We start from the raw sequence: 19382 nt of genomic DNA on the forward strand, positions 1-19382 counted from the left end.
GAGGCATGGAATGAGGCCACCGAAGAGAGGGCAGAGATGCCAGGGGCATGAAGGGGAGCCCAGATGTCCACACTTAACAGGGATTTAGGAGAGACTCCCTGGAAAGAAACAGACAGCCAGGGCAAGTCTCCCACTCCATCTTCTAGACCCCTAAGGATGCGGAAAGCCTGAAAGTATGAGACCCTAGCAGAAGGAGACAGCATATTTCCAGAGAAGGAATGTGCAGGGGCAGACTTTCTGCGAGAGAGAGAGAGAGAGAGAGAAAGGAGAGAGGAGGGGAGCAGGCAGACAAAGACACAAATGCATACACAGAGATGAGATGTGCATCTGGAGTTAGAGACCACCCAGACAGGGACAGAAGGGAAGAGAGAGGCTTCCAGACTCACCTAGACAGAAGACGGGTGGAAATCCCAAAGCTCAAAGGGAAACAGAGAAGGTAGCAAGGGAGACAAACACTCATCCTCAGCAATAGAAAAGCCCTGCTCTGACACACCACCCTTGATCCCTGGTGGTCCTGACCCTTCTTCTAACACAGGAGGTCCCAGGGTGGTAGCTTTTCTCTAAAGATGGTTGCCATCAATTTTTTCCTATAGGCTACACCCCCATCCAGAGGAGCCCTGAGGCACCATAGAAGCAGCCCAGGCTATCCTGCTGGAGAGAGAAGCCCCGCGGAAGATCAAAGAGCCAGACATGTGAGTGAAGAAGCCATCTTGGATGTCTATCCCAGCTGAGCCCTCAGATGCCTCCAGCCCCAGCCAGCATCTGACTGCAACCTCCTGAGGTCCCAAGAAGAGCCACCTGCCTGAGCCCAGTCAACCACAGGACCACGAAAGACAATACTAAATTGTGTTAAGCCACTAAGTTTTAGGGTGGGTGTTCCCCAGAATACTCCAAAACAGGCTGCAGTGGCCTGTGAAGACCTGAAACCACCATTCTCACATCCCCTCCTTGCAACAAAACCAACACCAGCCAGTCAGACTTTCAGTCCCTTTAATTAGGTGCTCTGAAGAAAGGGCAGAATGACAGGCAGGCGTTGAGAAGATGATGCTTCTGAAGCCCCACTTGGCAACTGGTCAGTCCTCATCCTCCGGAAGCTGGATCTTGCTGGGGTCAAAGCAGTTGGATTCCATGATGGGGAGGCCATTGGCCTCTCGGTACTTAACAAGCCTCTCAGCTTCCCGGCGGGCCCACTCCTGCATTCTGGAGGCAGCAGCAAGGGGGTAGACATGAGGGAGCCACACTGGACACCAATCCCCATCTTAGTCCTCGCCTATTCCCCACTGGCACAAGGAACAGGATTCCTGGCACAGTCCCCTTCAACCTCCACCCCTGCATCTGCTCCCACCCATCCCACTCTCTTGGACACCCCCATGCACCTGTAATCAGGCAGATAAGCTATAAAGGTGCTGCCGAGGACCAAGACAACGGAGAAGCCAAAGAAAAAGACGACCCGCATGTTCCAGACGTCCGTAACAGGGTCTCTGTCATAACCGTGGGAGTCTGGGTTCTGTGGCAAGAAGAAGAAGAGGTCAATGAGAGCTTCCTGTGGCTCCACAAAACCTTATGCTGGCCCTGCATAAGTTGGTCTCCAGTTTCACCTCAGACCAATCTCTCCTTTCTTTAATTCCTCTTTCTAGTCTTAGGACTTGTCAAACTCCTTGCTACCGCAGGGCCTTTGCACTTACTATCCCCTCTGCCTGGAAAGCCTTCCCCCCATATCTTGTCGCGGCTAGATCTGTCTCCTTGTTCAAAGTTTTGGCTTCATAATTACTTCCCTTAGGAGGCATTCCCTAGTCGCCTTATCCATTACCAGTCTCACACTATGGGAAATTGCCACTTTTATAGGTTAAAAATGCTTGAATAGTGCCAATTTCCTATGGCTTCACCTGCTAAAATTTTGCCCTACCCCCAAATCACTCTCCATCTACTTATCTTGCTTAACTCACTTTCTAGCAGTTATTAATTTACCAAGGTAGAATCTCCCCAGATCCTATCACATTATTTTTTATCATTACATACTCACTACGACCGTTTCCAAATATTTTACATGTTTATTTTGTGCTCTCCATTATATAAGCTCTATGAGAGCATGGGCTTTATCCAATTTCCACACTGCTGAACACACTAGGGCCCTGAACTGCACCTGGCATACAGCAGGCCCTCCATACTTATCTACAAAATGCATGAATAAATGAATATGCATCTATATATCCTATATATCCAAGCCAGAGGTTAGTACTGATGAAGTGTACCATACACAAACTTCACAATATCCCAGCAAGGTGGAAAGTAACAATAATAATTAACATCTTCTAATGCTGAATACTAAGGGCCAGGTGCTGTACTGAGCATTGTGACTCATTTAATTACATGAGGCAGATGTAGTATTTTATTTTCTAGAAGGTGTCTTAATACTTTCCCCACTTTACAAAGAGGCACCAAGGAGTTAAGCTGCCTTGTCCAAGGTCACAAAGATGAATAACTGTCAGCGCCTGTATTCCAACCGTGGCATTCTGATTTCTGAGTCTCCGCTATCCACACAGCACAGCAGACCCGGTTCCGCCACGTATTCAGCCATGCGAGTTTGGGCGAGTCGCTTAATATCATTAGGCTTCAGTTTCCTCATCTGTAGAATGGGTATGCTAAATAGTCCCTACTTCCAAACAGGGCTGTTTTGAGGATTACATGAGATAAGGTACGTAAAGTGTTTAAAGCACTTGTACTGAGCAAACCCCGTATCAGTGTTCAGTATTATTACCGTTGTACTATATTGCTTCTAACGTGTTTTGAGCACTGCCCACTTCAGGTTTGATTACCTGTCTGCAAAACGAGGCCAATCTCGCCTCTGGCCCTGAACCGAAGATTACCAGGGGCTAAAGAAGAAAATCAATCTAGGCAAAGTTCCCAAGTCTTTGAGGCCTTCGCCAGCAGCGCACTTCTCAGCCGCCTAAAAACGTCCTCTAAGGCGCCCCGTCCGCCGGCCCCCGATTGACCCTTCTGGCGTCCCGTTGCCCCCTCCCTCTCACCTTCTCATAGAGGTTTTCGTCCTCCGGCTCTGGGTCCTCCTGCCAGCGTACAGTCGGTGCCGGCGCCCGCTTTCCTGCCACAGCCGACGGGGCGATCACAGCCCTGGACGAGCTGGATTCCCAGCGAACACGGGCGGCCGGGAGCCCTCGCGTCGCCGCTACTGCCGAAAGGCGGCGAGCGCACAAACCTAACAGCCCGGCCGCCATGGCAGATTGTTCTACAGACTCTCAGGGGCGGGGACGGAAATGCGACTCTGCGCAGCTGCAGTTGGCCCGAGCGCGACAATTATCGCTCCGCCCCCACCGCACTAAATAAGTCCCAAGTCCGGATTTTGTTTTCAAATGTGGCCAGGTGCTGAGTAGCCAGCCCTCTTTCCCTCCATCTGTCCTGGCCTCAGGGGAGCGACCATTTTTTTAACCTCTCGGTCAGGCTAAGGAATTTACGGCTGAGAGGTCTGCCCATTTCCTTGATAAGGAAGCGTTGACATTTGGATGGATGCGGGTCCCAGTCAGTGGCCCGGAGATTTCCTCGGTCTTTTGGGTAAAGGGGCGGAGCTTCCGCTTGTCTTTCATCTTCGGAGGAAGCCAAGCTTCCAAAGAGCGGGCCTCGCTGGATTGGCCAATAGCTACTCCTTTTTGCAACTTGCGAGCGTTCGCACGGAGAGTGGGGAGGTGGCATATGCTTGCCAATCAGAGCCGACCAGGGCTGGCCGTCGGCAGCCGGCGACCAATAGACGAGACGGACCAGAGCGCGCTCCCTTAGTAGGTGGATGGTGGTCGAAGCGCCGGCTCCCTTCTCGTCGTCGCCATTTTGTGCTGGTGACTGCGGCCGGCTGGGAGTAGGCGGCAGTGGGTTTCCTGGGGAGGGTAGCGCGCTTGGCGCTTCTCCCCTCCCCGCTCTTCCGCCCTCTTGCTTCCAGCCTCAGACTTAACGCTGGTGCGGGCCGGCCCCGGCTGAGCTGGGAGAGTTGGAGGAGGTGGCGGCGCGCAGAGGTGATGTCCGGGAGCCCTCCCTTGACAGCCCGGGCCGAGAAGGTGAGCGTCGCCGCTGGTCGTGGGGGCGGAGGTAAGGGGCCGGGGGCGGGCGGGTGCGGAGAGGAGGCGTGTGGGCGGACTGCGGGACGTGGGCCTGGGCCACGCGCGGGACCGAGAGATGCGTGCATGGCCTGAACTCGGGAGGGGGTGTCTCTCCCCCCCCCCCGTTTTGGGAACGGAGGCGCGTGCGCGATTGGGGCACAGGATGGGTGCACGCGGGTTGGGGGAAGGGAGGGACTGATTTGAGTGGGCTTCTGTGGCTGTTTGCAACACCGAACTTTATCCGTGGGGAGGCCCATGTTTTTATGCATACGGGAGAGGGTGTGCTGTCTGCTCTGTGTGACTTGGGTACTTACCGGTCTATGGGGGAGTATTCTGCGGCTCTGGTCCTTATTCTTGGGGGGGGGGGGAGAGGAGGGCAGACGTCCGTGTGACTCTGGTCTTTATCCTTGGAGTACGTGCTGTAACTCAGGTCTTTATCCATGGGGAGGGATCCTTATCCATAGGGAGTCGTCTTGCGACTGGCCCTAACCCACTTGCTAGGTGGGGAGGGAGTGCAAGGAATGTGTGCATGACTTATAGCCACTTCTTTTAGAAGGGGTTCGGGTCTGTGACTCTGACGCTCATCTTTTGAAAGAGGGCCTCAGTGTGTGATTATGGCTGGTATTCGTTGTGGGTTCCTGTCTTGTGATTTTTGGCCCGTAGTTAGTTGGGGCTGGTGTCTGTGACTTTGGTCGCTATCTGTCGTGGATACCGGTGTGTGACTCTGACCTCCTTGCCAGAGTCTACTGAGGGTTTTCTATCTGGCTCGCATCCACTGGGACCCCTGGTTGTGATCGTAACTCTTATCCATCTGGGAGCAGGTAACTCTGGTTCCCTGTGGCTTGAGGAGGAAGGGAAAATTGGTTGTGTGTATACATGGAGGAAAGGTGTGGTGGCAACGTAGTGTTGGGCAAGTGTTGTTACCGCCTGGCTTTGCCTGATTCCTGCTCAGAGGGTGGGGCCTGAAGATTCTGGGATACTTCTTGGTGACCCCTGGCCAGGTCACGTGGCTCACAGGACTTACTTAGTTCTCATGGCAGGCTTGGGGGTTGGGTGAGGCGACTGCCCTTCCATCCCAGCAGAACAGCACAGTGGTTGGAAACAGCCTCAAAAGGACTCCTTTCGCCTCTGAATAAGTTGGGCGCAGAGCCCTAGGGAGAGAACCACCTTGGGACCTGGCTGCACATAAGAGACAGGGCTGGAGGCTGAGCCAGTTGCCGAGTAAGGGCCAAAGCTGCGTTGGCCAGGAGCCCGGGGAGGCGGCATTTGTCTCACTGCCAAGTTAGCCCCTTTACCCTCTGGGCCTTTCATGATCTCCTGCTGTCTTGTAGGGCACAGCCAACATCTTGTTGGGAGGATGCAATGGCACTGAGAGGGGAGTGGGGGGGCATGGAAGGAGCCTGGTGGGTGCCTAGGACTCCCATTGTGAGGTCTTGCCTCCCAGCCTAACATGCCTGACCTCAGACAGGTCATCCAGCACTGAGAGCCCCCTGGGCAGGTAGCTCCAGGCTCGGTCTCATCTACCAGTCTCAGATGGCAAAGCCCTGATCACAGAATAGGTGGCACCACCAAGTCTCTCTGCAGGATGCTTCCTCTCTGCTGAGGGCCTTGCTTTTTCTGTTTTGTTTTGTTTTGTTTTATTTTATTTTATTTTATTTTATTTTATTTTATTTTATTTTATTTAAGTAAGCTCTATGCCCAACATGGGGCTTGAACTCACAACCCTGAGATCCAGAGTTGCATGTTCTACTGACTGAACCAGCTGGGTGCCCCTGGCCTTGCTATTTCTAGGGTGGTGGGTTCTAGCCTCACGTTTGTGGGGAGAGGAAGGAGCAGGCCAGGTAGGGGCTGCCTTCCCACCCTGGTCCATAGGAACACTAGGAAGTTGGGAAATAATGTCCCTGGGCTAAGGGACAGCAGAGAGCCACGCGAGCAAGGGTTTTTCAAGGAGGCCCCAACTGCCTTGACCCCTTTCTTCCTTCCACTCTCTCCAGAGTCCCTGCAGGAGGCATCACCCAGGCTGGCAGATCATGGTGGCAGCAGCGGGGGTGGCTGGGAAGTGAAACGGAGCCAGCGGCTGAGGAGGGGCCCCAGCAGCCCCCGCAGGCCCTATCAGGACATGGAGTATGAAAGACGGTGAGTTACCCACTCCCACCCCTACCAAGCATCCTAGGCTTATCCCCATATAAAGAATTGATCCAGGAAGGTGCCAGGAGGGGGCTTTCGAGCAGAGGAAACAGTGCAGCAGATGATTGGTTTCTTTTCAGCGAACATTTACTTGGCACCTGTCGTGAGCCAGGACCTGTGCTAGGCTCTGGGAATGCAGTGGTGAATGAGACAGATAAGATTGCAGCCTTCTTACTCAGGGTCTCACAAGGGAGACCACACAGTTTTACAAGTGATTAAAAAACAGCTCTATAGGTGCCATGGTTGTGAAGTTGGAAAGGGATCAAGAGAAAGGGAGGAATGGAGGCTGAAGCTCAGGTTTCCATTTTGGGTAACTGAGGTATATGGTGCCATTCACCAAGGTGTGGACAGCCACTGCAGGAGGGGAAGCAGAGGTGGGTGGCAGATGGGTGGTGGTGGCTTGTAAGGGCCTGTGGATTATCAGGGGAGAGGCTTGGGCTGCAGCTTTGGGTTGGAGGAATGAACGGGAGTGATGCCCTCAGAGTCAGGAATTTTGTGCCGGACAAGTATAGGGCAAGCCAGGTCAGATAGCAGGAGACTTCAGGGACAGGGTGGGCTAAAGCTTGTGTGATACTTGTCTTGGAATGGAACACTCTAGTACGGTTGTTTTTATTTTATTTATTTTCTTCGTGTGGTTATTTTTAAACTCTAGTAGAACAGGAAAGGAGGCACTTTGTAAAATGCCCTCACCATCCTGGTGGATCACTCCAGTTGATTCTAATGCAGATGACTTATTCTTGACATTTTAAGATTGCATAGGAAAGTAGACCTAATGCTCCCAAGAAAGTCTCTATTAAGAGTCAGTAGATTTAAAAAAAAAAAAGTAGATTTATAAAAAGTCATGGAGGAAATAATTTTTTTAAATGCCTTACAAAAGGTTTCTTCTTCCACTACCCCCTTTAAAAATGTTTTCTGAAAAGTAAGCCCAAATTTGTGATGTGGTCATCATCTAGTGCTATTCAGTCTGCTTAAAAAATGTCTTTTGAAAGCATTCAGTTTGGGATTGTATTCACTGAAATGCTCTTCTGGCAGTTTCTGAGTTTGAGTAGGTGACATACTTGCTTCAGACTTTATAACCAGTTAAAGCCATCGTCTGTCTTCTGGCTTTCAAAGGACCTCAACTGCAGAGGTTTGAGTGAATCATACCTTTTCGGTAGGTTCCTATCGTAGGTCAGTACGGAGCCTTCTCTTGCCATATTTGGTTTTTCCTTTTTATTTCCAATTCCCATAGCTGTAGGCAGCTGCTCTGTCCTTTTCAAAACGTATCCTTCTAAAATAGGTAGCACAGTGTCTGTGTTTTCAGTTTACACAAATGGCAGAGAGCTAAGGTTTTCATTTTGTTTTCTGAACTTTGTATTACTCGGCACTGACTGCATTTTTAAGATCTGCCTCTACTGCCATGTGTATGTTAGTGCTTTTCTTCTAATTGGTCCCAAGGACACCTTCGGGTGTGCCTGTTGCCTTTTACTTAATGATTCCCTCAAGCATGGATACCTGGGGGCGCCTGGGTGGCTCAGTCGGTTAAACGGCCAACTTCCACCCAGATCATGATCTCACGGTTAGGTTCGTGGATTCGAGCCCCGCGTTGGCCACTGTGCTGACAGCTCGGAGCCTGGAGCCTGCTTCAGATTCTGTCTCTCCCTCTCTCTCTGTCCTTCCCCTGCTCGCACTCTTTCTCTCAAAAATACACATTAAAATTTTTTAAATAAAAAAAAAGCATGGAAAATACACATTAAAATTTTTTAAATAAAAAAAAGCATGGATACCTGTAAAATTCATCTTTTTTTTTTTTTTTTTTGGTCTTACAATCTGTGCTTTCAGAATCTTCTCTGTTCCTACCTCTGGATCACAAAGATTGCACTCTCTAGTTTCCCCTTTCGCATTCAAGTCTTTAATACCATCTAGAGTACATTTCTGAATATGATATAAGATATGTTCTGGTTTTGTGTTCCTCCATATAGTGGGCAGTTTTCCCAGTACCGCCTTTTATTTTTTAATTTTTTTTTTTTCAACGTTTTTTATTTATTTTTGGGACAGAGAGAGACAGAGCATGAACGGGGGAGGGGCAGAGAGAGAGGGAGACACAGAATCGGAAACAGGCTCCAGGCTCCGAGCCATCAGCCCAGAGCCTGACGCGGGGCTCGAACTCACGGACCGCGAGATCGTGACCTGGCTGAAGTCGGACGCTTAACCGACTGCGCCACCCAGGCGCCCCGCCAGTACCGCCTTTTAAATAGTCCATTTTTTTCTTTATTGATTTGGAGTACCTCGTCTCATTTCAAGTTCCCTCATATACATGGATCTGTCTTATGTGATCTGATTTGTTTCATTGGTCTATTTGCTTATTCTCATGCCAGAACCTTACTGTTTTTATCATTACAGCTTTATAGAATCTCTTACGTAGCTCCCACTTTGCTCCCTTATTTATCAAAGTTGATTTTAGCCATTTGTGGAAACTATATAAAAAAGATAGTAAAGTCCCTCAAAAACATTCAAGAATTTTGATTGAGGAGTGCCTGGATGGCTCGGTTGGTTAAGCGTTTGACTCTTGGTTTTCAGCTCAGGTCATAATCTCATGGTTCATGAGTTCGAGCCCCGCATCGGGCTCAGTGCGGACAGTGCAAAGCCTGCTTGGGATTTCTCTTTCCCTCTCTCTCTGCCCCTCCCCAGCTTGCTCTCTCTCCCCAAAAAATAGATATAAAAAAATTTAAAAAATTTTTTTGGATTGAGATTGCATTGTATTTATATATTGATTTGGGGAGAACTGTCATCTTTGTTAAGTGGTAATCTCATCCAAGCCCTGTATGGAGAATTTTGTTTTAATGTTTATTTATTTTGAATTTTTTTAATGTTTATTTTTGAGATAGACAGAGTGCAAGTGGGGTTGGGGCAGAGAGAGACTGAGACACAGGATCCGAAGCAGGCTCCAGGCTCTGAACTGTCAGCACAGGGCCCAATGGGTGCTCAAACCCATGAACCGTGAGCTCATGACCTGAGCCGAAGTCAGATGTTTAACTGACTGAGCCACACAGGCGCCCCATGAATGGAGAATATTTTAAAATTTGTTTAAAGAACATACAAATTTGAATAAATGAAAACACAAGTCTTGCATAATTTCTACGTGCTTCAGTAGTCTTCATGGACATCTTACTTTCTTTTATATTTTCCAAGCTGGTGTTTGCTGGGGTAGAGGAAAGCTGTTGATTTTTTGTAAGTTCTCTTATCCCTGTATTCTCTTGTTATTTCTAATTACTCATTGTCGGTTCTGATGGTCTTTCTAAGTAAGCAGTTGGTCGTGCTGTATACAAATCAACTCTGTCACTTAACTTCTTTTTCTTCACTTACAACGTTGTCTAGGACTTTAGTTAAGTACCACACTAAATAGTGTCAGTGATGCTAGGTGCACAAATTAAGATTCATTTTAGCAGATTGTAACAGAAAATCCAAAGAATAATGGCTTAAACAATACAGTTTATTTTTTTTCTCATAAAGGGCACCTGCAGATAGGCATTCATTCCTGGCCCAATAAGCAGCCCTTTCTGCTTAGGCATCAAATCGGATGTGTGCTGTAGGCTTTTAAAATATAGCCTTTAATAAAGCAAGAAAATTCTCTAATCTTCGTTTGCCAAGATTGATTGGAAATGAGAATTCAACTTCATAATTACATCCTTTTTTTTCCATCTGCCCGTCAGTTTCATAAATCACATTAAATTACATCCTTGCCAGGGTACCTTGGTGACTCAGTTGGTTGAACGTCTTACTCTTGGTTTCAGCTCAGGTCATGATCTCATGGTTTGTGAGTGAGTTCAAGCCCCGTGTCAGGCTCCTCGCTGACAGCACAGAGCCTGCTTGGGATTTCTCTCTCCCTCTCTCTCTCTCTCTACCCCTCCCTGTCTTGCTTGCTCACTCTCAAAAAATAAATAAACATTTAAAAATAAAAATAAATTAAAAAAATAAATTATATCCTTGCCATTGTTGAGGTATACCCTCCTCAATCATGGTGTGTATGTTTCTAACTTCTTATTTTGAAAAAATTTCCAATTTTCAGAAAAGTTGCAAGTACAGTAAACTCCTTTATATCATCTACCCAGAACCACTAACTGTAAACATTTTGCCACACTCGTTTTACCTACCTACATGCCTCACCATCTCTCTCTTCCTCCCATCCCTTTCTCCCCCCCCTTCAATACAAATATATATCCATTTATCTATATATAGACAACATTTTCTTTTTGAATCATACGAGTTAGTGGTAGACATGACCTTTATGTACTACACGTATGTTCTAAGAACAAGGACTTTCTCGTGGTACCTGGGTGGCTCAGTCAGTTAAGCGTCGGACTTTGGCTCAAGTCGTGATCTCACGGTTCGTGAGTTCGAGCCCCTCTGTCCCCCCTCTCTCTGCCCCTACCCCACTCATGCTCGCTCTCTCTCAAAAATAATAACTGAACACTTTAAAAAATCTAAAAAAAACCCAAAAAGAACAAGGACTCTCTCTTCCATAACCACAGTACACTTACGAATATCAGGAAATTGAACATTGTTATAATACTTTCCTGTAAAAGTCCACATTCGTATTTTTATTTTGGTGCCCAAACCTTGGAACGAACCAAGGACAAAAGTCCATATTCAGATGTCATCCCTTGTCCTTTATTGCATTTGTTCCCTAGACTAGGATCTAATCCAAGATCGTGCACTGCATGGAGCTCCTTTGTATTTGTGGTTCCCTTTAATCTGGAACTGTTCCTCGGTACTTGGTTTTTCTTTTTCTTTTGTGACCTTGATATGTTTTAAGAGTACAGATCATTTGCTTTGTAGATGTTTCTGAATTTGAGTTTTTCTGAGGCTTATTCATGAAATTTTGGCAGGAAAATTATTTTTTAATATTTGTGTTTTTATTTTTCATTTTATTAAAAGTTTATTTTTGAGAGAGAGAAAGAGAGAGTGGGCAGTGGGGGAGAGAGAAGGGAAGAGAGAGGATACCAAGCAGGCTTTACACTGTTAGCACAGAGCCCGATGCGGGCTGGAACGCACAAGCTGTGAGATTATGACCTGAACCAAAATCAAGAGTCATACACTTAACCAACTGAGCCATCCAGGTGCCCCCTCATATCTGTGTTTTTAAAACATTTCTACTTGGAGTGCCTGGGTAGCTCAGTCGGTCAAGCATCTGACTTTGGCTCAGGTCATGATCTCACGGTTTGTGAGTTTGAGCCCCACATCCGGCTCTGTGCTGACAGCTCGGAGCCTGGAGCCTGCTTCAGATTCTGTGTGTGTGTGTCTCTCTCTCTCTCTCTCTCTCTGCCCCTCCCCCACCTGCACTTTGTCTCTCTCCCAAAAATAAACATTAAAAAAATTTTTTTTAAATAAAAGTTATGTTTGATTAGATGCTGTATCATTTAGGATATTTGCATCTGTGTCCCTCAGTAAAGTGGTCCTATGATTTCCTTCTCTAGTATTCATCTGACATTGAGCCAACATAGCCTTATGGCATGATTTGGGCAGCTTTTGCCATTTCTCTCTTTATTGGAGGAACATGTACAAGAATTATCTGTCCCTTGAATGCTCAGTAAAACTCAGCTTTAAAAGGGCCTGAGTTTTTGATGATGGTTTTGTCTACTTCTTTTGCCAATTTTGGCAGTTTATGTTTTTCAGAAATATATTCATTTTGTGGAGGTCCTCACGTGGTTCAGTCCACCTTCGTAGAAATGCATTGTGAACAGGCTCTGTCTTTGGAAGGTGTGTAGTCAAAGTGCTCTGTGGCCAATGAAAAGTATCTTTTACTGTCCAAATCCGTTCTGTTCCCGAGTTTAGATAGCAAGAGTTCGATACGCAAATTGATGTGGCTTAGATGCTGAATGTCACAGTTCAGGATTTCACCTGAACATTTATTCAGCTCTGTTCAGTTCTTAAATTCTGATGACTAGAGTTCAACTATTGAGGGATAACTGTGGTGAGCAAACATGAAGACATATTGCTCGTACCAAAAACCTTAAACATACACCACTCACACCAGCTACTTCTTGTCCAGGCATTTATCATAAAAAAAAATTGTGGGTTCCGAGCAAGCTCACGAGGACAGGGACTTCATTTTATTCACAGCAGTATCCCTGGCACCTGGAACAGTGCTCAATGCGTAGCAAATGTTACTTTAATATTTGTTGAATGAATAAATGAACGAAAAATTGGGAAAAACTGGAAACCAACCAGATAGCTGAAAACGTTTTATTTTCCCCGTTTGTTAATTATCTTTGAGCTTTATGGTGTTGTTCTAGTATCTTATTACAAAATTTCAAACACAACAACGTTGAAAGAATTTCATAGTGAATACCTCTATACCCATCCACTGGATTCTACCGTTAATATTTTACCATGCTTGCTTTGTGACATGTGTATTTGTTTATGGTATTTTTAAACATATTTTTAACTTTTTACAAAGCCAGATTTATCAGTTGTTGTTTTTTTTTTATGACTTCAGGGTTTTGTCTTGCTTAGAAAGGCCTTCCCCATTCTTGGGGTGATTAACTTTTATCTTCTGTTTTCTTTCTAATGTTTTTACGGGTTCTATTCAGGGGTTTAAATTTTTGATTCATCCAGAATTTACTTGGTATAAGAAGTGAGGTAGATGAACAAATTTTATTTTCTTAAATTTCTGTGAAGGACCTGATAGTAAATATCGTTGGCATTGCAGACCACACGGTCTCTGTCACAGCTACTCGGCTGAAAACAGTCACAGACAATATGTGTGTGAACGGGTATAACCGTGTTGAAGAAAACTTTATTTAGGTGACTGGATTGGGTCCACTGGCTGTAGTTTGCTGATCTCTGGGCCAGACAGTTGTTGCAACTGGTATTTATTGACTAATCCATTTTCCCCTTGTTCATTTGAAATGCAACCTTTGGCTTACTCTGAATTTCCATGTGTGTTTTTGTATAGTATGGATTCTGTTCCATTTCACTGATCCGTCCATTTGTGCTTCAATTTTGCCACCTTTGTATATAATATATTTTAATATCTGGCATGGCTCCTCTCCCCCTCATTAGTCTTTTTTTTTAACAGAATTTTCCTGACTCTTGTAAGTTTCTTGTCATCTGCTGTTATAAATAGAACTCTGTTGAATGATGTTTTTGTATGTGTGCAAGTGTATTGGTACATTAAATTTCCGGGAGAATTGGGGATTAGAGGGTAGGTTTTTCGTTTTGCCAGCCATTGCCAAATTTTCCTCCGTAGGGACTGTTCCATTTTCACTCCTACCAGCAATAGGAGAGTGCCTGTTTCCCATACAGCCTTACCAACAGTGTGTTGTCAAACATTTGGACTTCTGCATATATATTGCATTAGAAACGTTCTATCACAAATCTTCCATGTAGAAGAATTCCAAATAATATATGTAGATACTCCCCATTCTGGGAGGCAAAGCTTAATTCCCCCCCCCCCACCCCTTGAGTGTGGGCTAGTCTTAGGGACTCAGTTCTAAAGAACAGAGTGTAGAAAGGGAAAAAGAGAAACTGCAGTGAAGAAACCTGGCAGACCCCACCACAGCCACATGATCAAGGTCAGCATCACCAGTGATTAACCATGTTGATACCATGTGCCCCCTTATACAGTGCTATCAGTAGGGCAGATCACCTCTCTTGTATTCTCCCAAAAAAATATAGCCTTCATAATCTCAAGTCTAATCACAAGAACATGACAGACGAACCCAAGTGGAGGTACATTCTACAAAATACCTGACCAGTGCTCTTCAAACCTCTCTAGGTCATAAAAAAAAAAACAAGGCAAGACTAAGAAACTTTCATGCGCCAGAGGAGACTAAAGGTGCATGATGACTAAAAGCAGTGTGGTATCCTGGATTCGATCTTGGAACAGAAAGTGGATAGTAGTGGAAAAACAGGTGAAATCCTAATTAAGTTTGTAATTTAGTGAACTTCTTAGTTTTGACAAATGCAGCATGATCACATTTGTCCCCTGTTAACATTAGGGGAAGGTGGGTGAATGGTATAAGAGAATTCTATCATCTTTGAACTTTTCTGTAAATCTAAAATCATTTCAACATAAAGTTTGACTTCATCAAGATTAGAAACTTAAGCACAACCACAGACATTGTTCAAGAGAATGAAAACACAACCCACAGAATGGGCGAATGTATTTGCAAATCCTATATCTGATAAGAGATTAACACCCAGAATATATAAAGAGCTCCTACAACCGCACAGAAAAACTCCATTCACAAAGGGACAAAAGACTTGAACAGATGAAAATATCAAGTGTTGGTGAGGATGTAGAGAAACTGGAAACTGGGTGCACTGCTGATGGGAATGTAAACGGCGCAGCTGCTGTGGAACACAGTACGGAGGTTCCTCAGAAAAGTAAATCTAAAACTACCATATGGTCCAGCAACCCCACTCCTGGGTGTTTATCCAAAGGAATTGAAAGCAGGGAATCAAACAGATACTTGCATACCAGTTTTCTTAGCAGCATTCTTCACAACATCCAAAACAACCAGCAGGTGGAAGCAGCCCAGGTGGCCATCAACAGATGAATGTATATGCCTTACGTACGTACGTACATACATGCATACGCACTTACGTGTCTAGCCATAAAAAGGAATGAAATCCCAATGCATTCTACAACTTAGATGAACCTTTAAAGCATTATGCTAAGTGAAATAGGCCAAACACAAAGGACACATATGACTCTACTTATATGAGACACCTAGACGAGGCAGAAAGTAGACTGGCAGTTGTAGGGCAGGTGGGAAGTTATTGATTGTTGTTTAGCAAAGTCCAGAGTTTCTGTTTGGGATGATGAAAAGGTTCTGGAAATAGTGGTGATGACCGCAACAGCATCATGAATGTACTTTGTGGTAAAATAAAAATGACTTAAAAACATACAAAAATAGATGTTATTTTTTTAAGTTTTCGTGTTTTTTAAAAATTTTTAAAAAATGTTTATTTATTGAGAGAGAGAGACAGAGACAGAGTGTGAGCAGGGGAGGGGCAGAGAGAGAGAGAGAGGGAGACACAGAATCCGAAGCAGGCTCCGGGCTCCGAGCTGTCAGCACAGAGCCCGACGGGGGGCTTGAACCCACAAACCATGAGATCATGACCTGAGCCAAAGTCAGACACTTAACTGACTGAGCCACCCAGGCCCCCCTACAAAAGTAAATTTTGAACGTTTATTTTTAAATGGCCTATCCAGTGTAGGTTTTTTTTCAGTTTATTTATTTACTTAAGTCATCACTACATCCAACATGGGGCTCGAACTCACGACCCCAAGATGAAGAGTTACACGTTTTTCCGACTGAGCCAGCCAGGTGCCCCCTATCTGATGTGGTTTTAATTTCCATCCTTCATTATGAGATAGAGCACCTTTTCAAATATAAATCATCTGTATTTCTTTTCTGTGAATTCTGTTCCTCTTTCTCTTCCCATACTCTTTCCCAGTTAGTTTGTCCTTACTTGACTCATGATGGTTTTCTTTTCCAGGCAGAAGTGTTTTATTTTTATATAGTCAACTTTAATCATCTTCTATGGCTTCCAGATTTGGGTCATAGTTTTCCCCATTTCAGGATTATCTAGAAATCATCTCATGTTTTCATCTACTTTTATGGTTTCAATTCTTCCATTTAAATTTTTTACCCATTTTATTTTTATCATTATTGTTTTTACCATGGGACACTGCATTTCTTTTCACATTTTCCTGATTTTTTAAATTTTTTAAAAGACATTTTTTAACGTTTATTTGTTTTTGAGAGAGAAAGAGAGAGAGCAGGGGAAGGGCAGAGAGAGAGGGAAACCAGAATCCGAAGCAGGCTCCAGGCTCCGAGCTGTCAGCACAGAGCCTGACATGGGCTCGAACCCATGGACCGCAAGATCATGACCTGAGCTAAAGTCGGATACTTAACTAACTGAGCCACCCAGGCGACCCTTTAAATTTTTTTTCATCATGAGAAGCGTACTCTTTAATCCCCACCCCTTATCCCCCCCCCCCCCCCCCCCCGTAACCATCAGTTTGTTCTCTATAGTTAAGAGTCTGTTTCTTGCTTGGTCTCTCTTTGTTCCCTTTGCTTGTTTGATTTGTTTCTTAAATTCCACATGTGAGTGAGATTATATGATATTTGTCTTTCTCTGACTGACTTATTTTGCTTAGCATTATACTCTAGCTCCATCCATGTCATTGCAAATCTTTGACCCATTTTAAACATATTCAGGTTTATACGTATGAAGTATAGTCATAAAATCTTGTGTTTGTGTAATTAACCTTTTTGGTTTAGTTATACTTGGAATCTTTACATTCTTTTTTTTTTTTAATTTTTTTGAATGATTTTATTTTTTATTTTTGAGAGAGAGAGAGTGTGCGCGCCCCAGCGCACGAGACAGGGAGGGGCAGAGAGGGAGGGAGGCACAGAATCCGAAGCAGGCTCCAGGATATGAGCTGTCAGCACAGAGCCTGATGCAGGGCTCGAACTCACAACTGTGAGATCATGACCTGAGCTGAAGTCATACGCTTAACAACTGAGCCACCTGGGTGCCCTGGGATCTTCCCATTTCTAAATGGTGGCTCCTCGAATACAGGCAATGTATTTATTTCTGCATATTACTTTTGTACCCAGCATTCTTACTGATTTATTGTTTATAATCATTTTTCAGTTGATTCTCTTAGGCTTTGTAGGCATATCCCTATATCATTTATAAATAATGGTAATCTTACCTTTCTTTTTCCAGCTTTTAACCATTTTTCTTTATTCTCTTATTTGGTTCAGTTAGTATTTTAAAATGGTGTTCATAGTGGTGTTGATAACGGGCATTCTTTTTTAAAAAATTTTTTATGTTTATTTTTGAAGAAGAAAGAGTGTGATTGGGGAGAGGCAGAGAGAGAGAGAGAGAGAGAGAGAGAGAATCTGAAGCAGGCTTCAGGCTCTGAGCTGTTAGCACAGAGCCTGATAGCGGGACTCGAACTCATGAGCTGTGAGATCATGACCTGAGCCAAAGTCGGACACTCAACCGACCGAGCCACCCAGTCGCCCCTGATAAAGGACATTCTAAAAGTGTTGTTCCTGACCAGGATTGGGACCTGCTAGCAGTAGTCTATGGTCATGTCTGTTTTTTCTTTTTTTATTTCAACATTTATTTATTTTTGAGAGATAGATAGAATGCGAATGGGGGAGGAGCAGAGAGAGAGGGAGACACAGAATCCGAAGCAGGATTCAGGCTCTGAACTGTCAGCCCGAACCCATGAACTGTGAGATCATGACCTGAGCCGAAGTCAGTCGCTTAACCGACAGAGCCACCCAGGCGCCCTGTTTTTTCTTGTTTTAGGTAAACCTGTATTGGTTGATTTTAGAACATTTTTTAAATCGTTATTTTATCAAACAATTATTGGACACCCACTAAGTACCAGGTACTAAGCTAAGCTTTGGGAAATAGGGCAGGGGACCCTCTAGGTGTTGTCCCCTCTTTCCCAGAATACGGTGTAGTACTTCTTTAAATCATCAAAGAAATGCACATGAGGGATGCCTGGCAGGCTCAGGTGGTGGAGCACGCGACGCTTGATCTCAGGGTTGTAAGTTCAATCCCCACGGTGGATATAGAGATTACTTAAAAATAAGATCTTTAAAAAAAAAAAAGGCACATGAAATCAACTTTGAGATAATTATTTTATAGTAATCGCAGTAGAAGAAATTTCAACAAAACAGCTGCCAGTGCTAACAGGGTGACCGTGAAACAGAGGGGCAGGGTAGCACGGTGCAACATGGGGCAGAGGAAGAGAGGTCAGTAGAGACCTCGCCCCACATACCCTGCAGACCTTGCGGGATCTGGGTGAGCATTTTGTTGTTTTATCTTCCAAATAAGAGGGAGCCACTGAAGGGAGTGCAGTGCGATGGTTGGGCTTGATTGGCTTTGCTTTTGGAACACTTGCTTATCTTTGGGGTGTAGAGAATGAGCTGGGAGAGGCCTGGTGGAGGTGAGACTGGCCCCAGGGCTACACCCGAGGGCCCTGTGAAGGAAGCCCGGCAGGGGCTGGGGGAGGTGGCCAAGGGAAGCGGAAGCGGATTGGGTTTGAGAGGTGGGAGCCAGCTCCCCTTGCTGTGGAGTCAGGATTTCGGGACCCCTGTCGGGATTGGGATCTAAGAGTCTAGAGGGAGTGAGTGGGTGGGAGCCCCCCTCACCTCTTGCACCTTCCCAAGAGGACTGCCCTCTAATCCCTCCCTATCCTTCTTCCCTCAGAGGTGGTCGTGGGGACAGGACTGGCCGCTACGGAGCCACTGACCGTTCGCAGGACGATGGGGGGGAGAGCCGCAGCCGAGACCATGACTACCGGGACATGGACTACCGCTCATATCCCCGCGAGTACGGTAGCCAGGAGGGCAAGCACGACTATGACGACTCGTCCGAGGAGCAGAGTGCAGAGGTGAGCACCGGGACGGACAGGCGCCTGCAGGGCCTCTGGTTGTAGCACCACGTGCAGCTAGCTCTTGGCTCCCATACCTTCAGACTGTGCTCAGTGGCTTTGTCTCACCTGGAGGGTCTGTCCCTGCTCCCCTCTCTGAGGGCTTCTCTCCCAAGTTGGGTCTCCCTGACTTCCACATGCTTGGCTCTATACTTCTGAGGGCCCCTGGCCATCACCTCTCTCCCTTCTTCCCTGTTGTTCAGTTGGGTCCACGGTTCACTGCAAGCCCTTTACCGCCTGCTCCCAGCCAGTTTGGGGCCCTTGAACAGCCTCTTGCATGGGATCCAGCATCTGGGGTTGGGAGGGCCATGGGGAAACTGGATATCACCAAAGAGAGCAGCCCTGGGAGGCCCAACCGTGGGCAGTCCCAGGGGCAGCAGAGCCCCTGCACAAAAGGAAAAGACCCTCTGGGGCCTCTCCTTTGAGCTCAGGGGGTAGCCAGTTCCACGTTGGGTAGTTAGCCCTCGCCTGAGGAGGGGAGGCGTGATGTTCACCATCTGAGGAGAAGCAACAGACTTGCCTTAGCCTTAGGGGAACCCCACTTTGAGAGGATAGTCCGTCCGGGCCCAGGTCCAAGCAAGCAGGCAGGTCTCCTATGTAGCAGGGTGGGAAGGGTACGATTGCAAGTCAGTCCTGGA

At 46.0% G+C, this 19382-nt stretch overlaps 2 protein-coding genes across 8 annotated transcripts in view; one reads left to right on the top strand and one right to left on the bottom strand.

Annotated features, from left to right (window-relative positions):
- Positions 1 to 973: 973 nt before the first annotated feature.
- NDUFB11 (NADH:ubiquinone oxidoreductase subunit B11) lies at positions 974 to 3366 on the bottom strand. The gene is made up of 3 exons (XM_058714618.1): positions 3027 to 3366; positions 1377 to 1507; positions 974 to 1200 (listed from the first exon to the last, which is right to left on the bottom strand). The coding sequence occupies exons 1-3, from the start codon at positions 3231 to 3233 to the stop codon at positions 1074 to 1076; spliced, it is 465 nt and encodes a 154-aa protein (XP_058570601.1). The 5' UTR covers positions 3234 to 3366; the 3' UTR covers positions 974 to 1073.
- Positions 3367 to 3702: 336 nt separating this feature from the next.
- The window catches only part of RBM10 (RNA binding motif protein 10), a 30205-nt gene continuing 14525 nt past the window's right edge, over positions 3703 to 19382 (top strand). For 5 of the 7 annotated variants that reach the window (XM_058714610.1, XM_058714613.1, XM_058714611.1 and 2 more), the window contains exons 1-3: positions 3703 to 4092; positions 6098 to 6239; positions 18522 to 18705. In XM_058714610.1, the coding sequence (XP_058570593.1) occupies positions 4023 to 4092; positions 6098 to 6239; positions 18522 to 18705 (396 nt within the window). In that variant the 5' untranslated portion in view covers positions 3703 to 4022. Of the gene's footprint in view, positions 4093 to 6097; positions 6240 to 17957; positions 18114 to 18521; positions 18706 to 19382 lie in introns of those variants that run through there. The other 2 variants (XM_058714614.1, XM_058714617.1) reach the window with 2 other exon arrangements.

Source organism: Neofelis nebulosa, chromosome X, assembly GCF_028018385.1.
Source record: "Neofelis nebulosa isolate mNeoNeb1 chromosome X, mNeoNeb1.pri, whole genome shotgun sequence".
NCBI classification, from domain to species: Eukaryota; Metazoa; Chordata; class Mammalia; order Carnivora; family Felidae; genus Neofelis; species Neofelis nebulosa.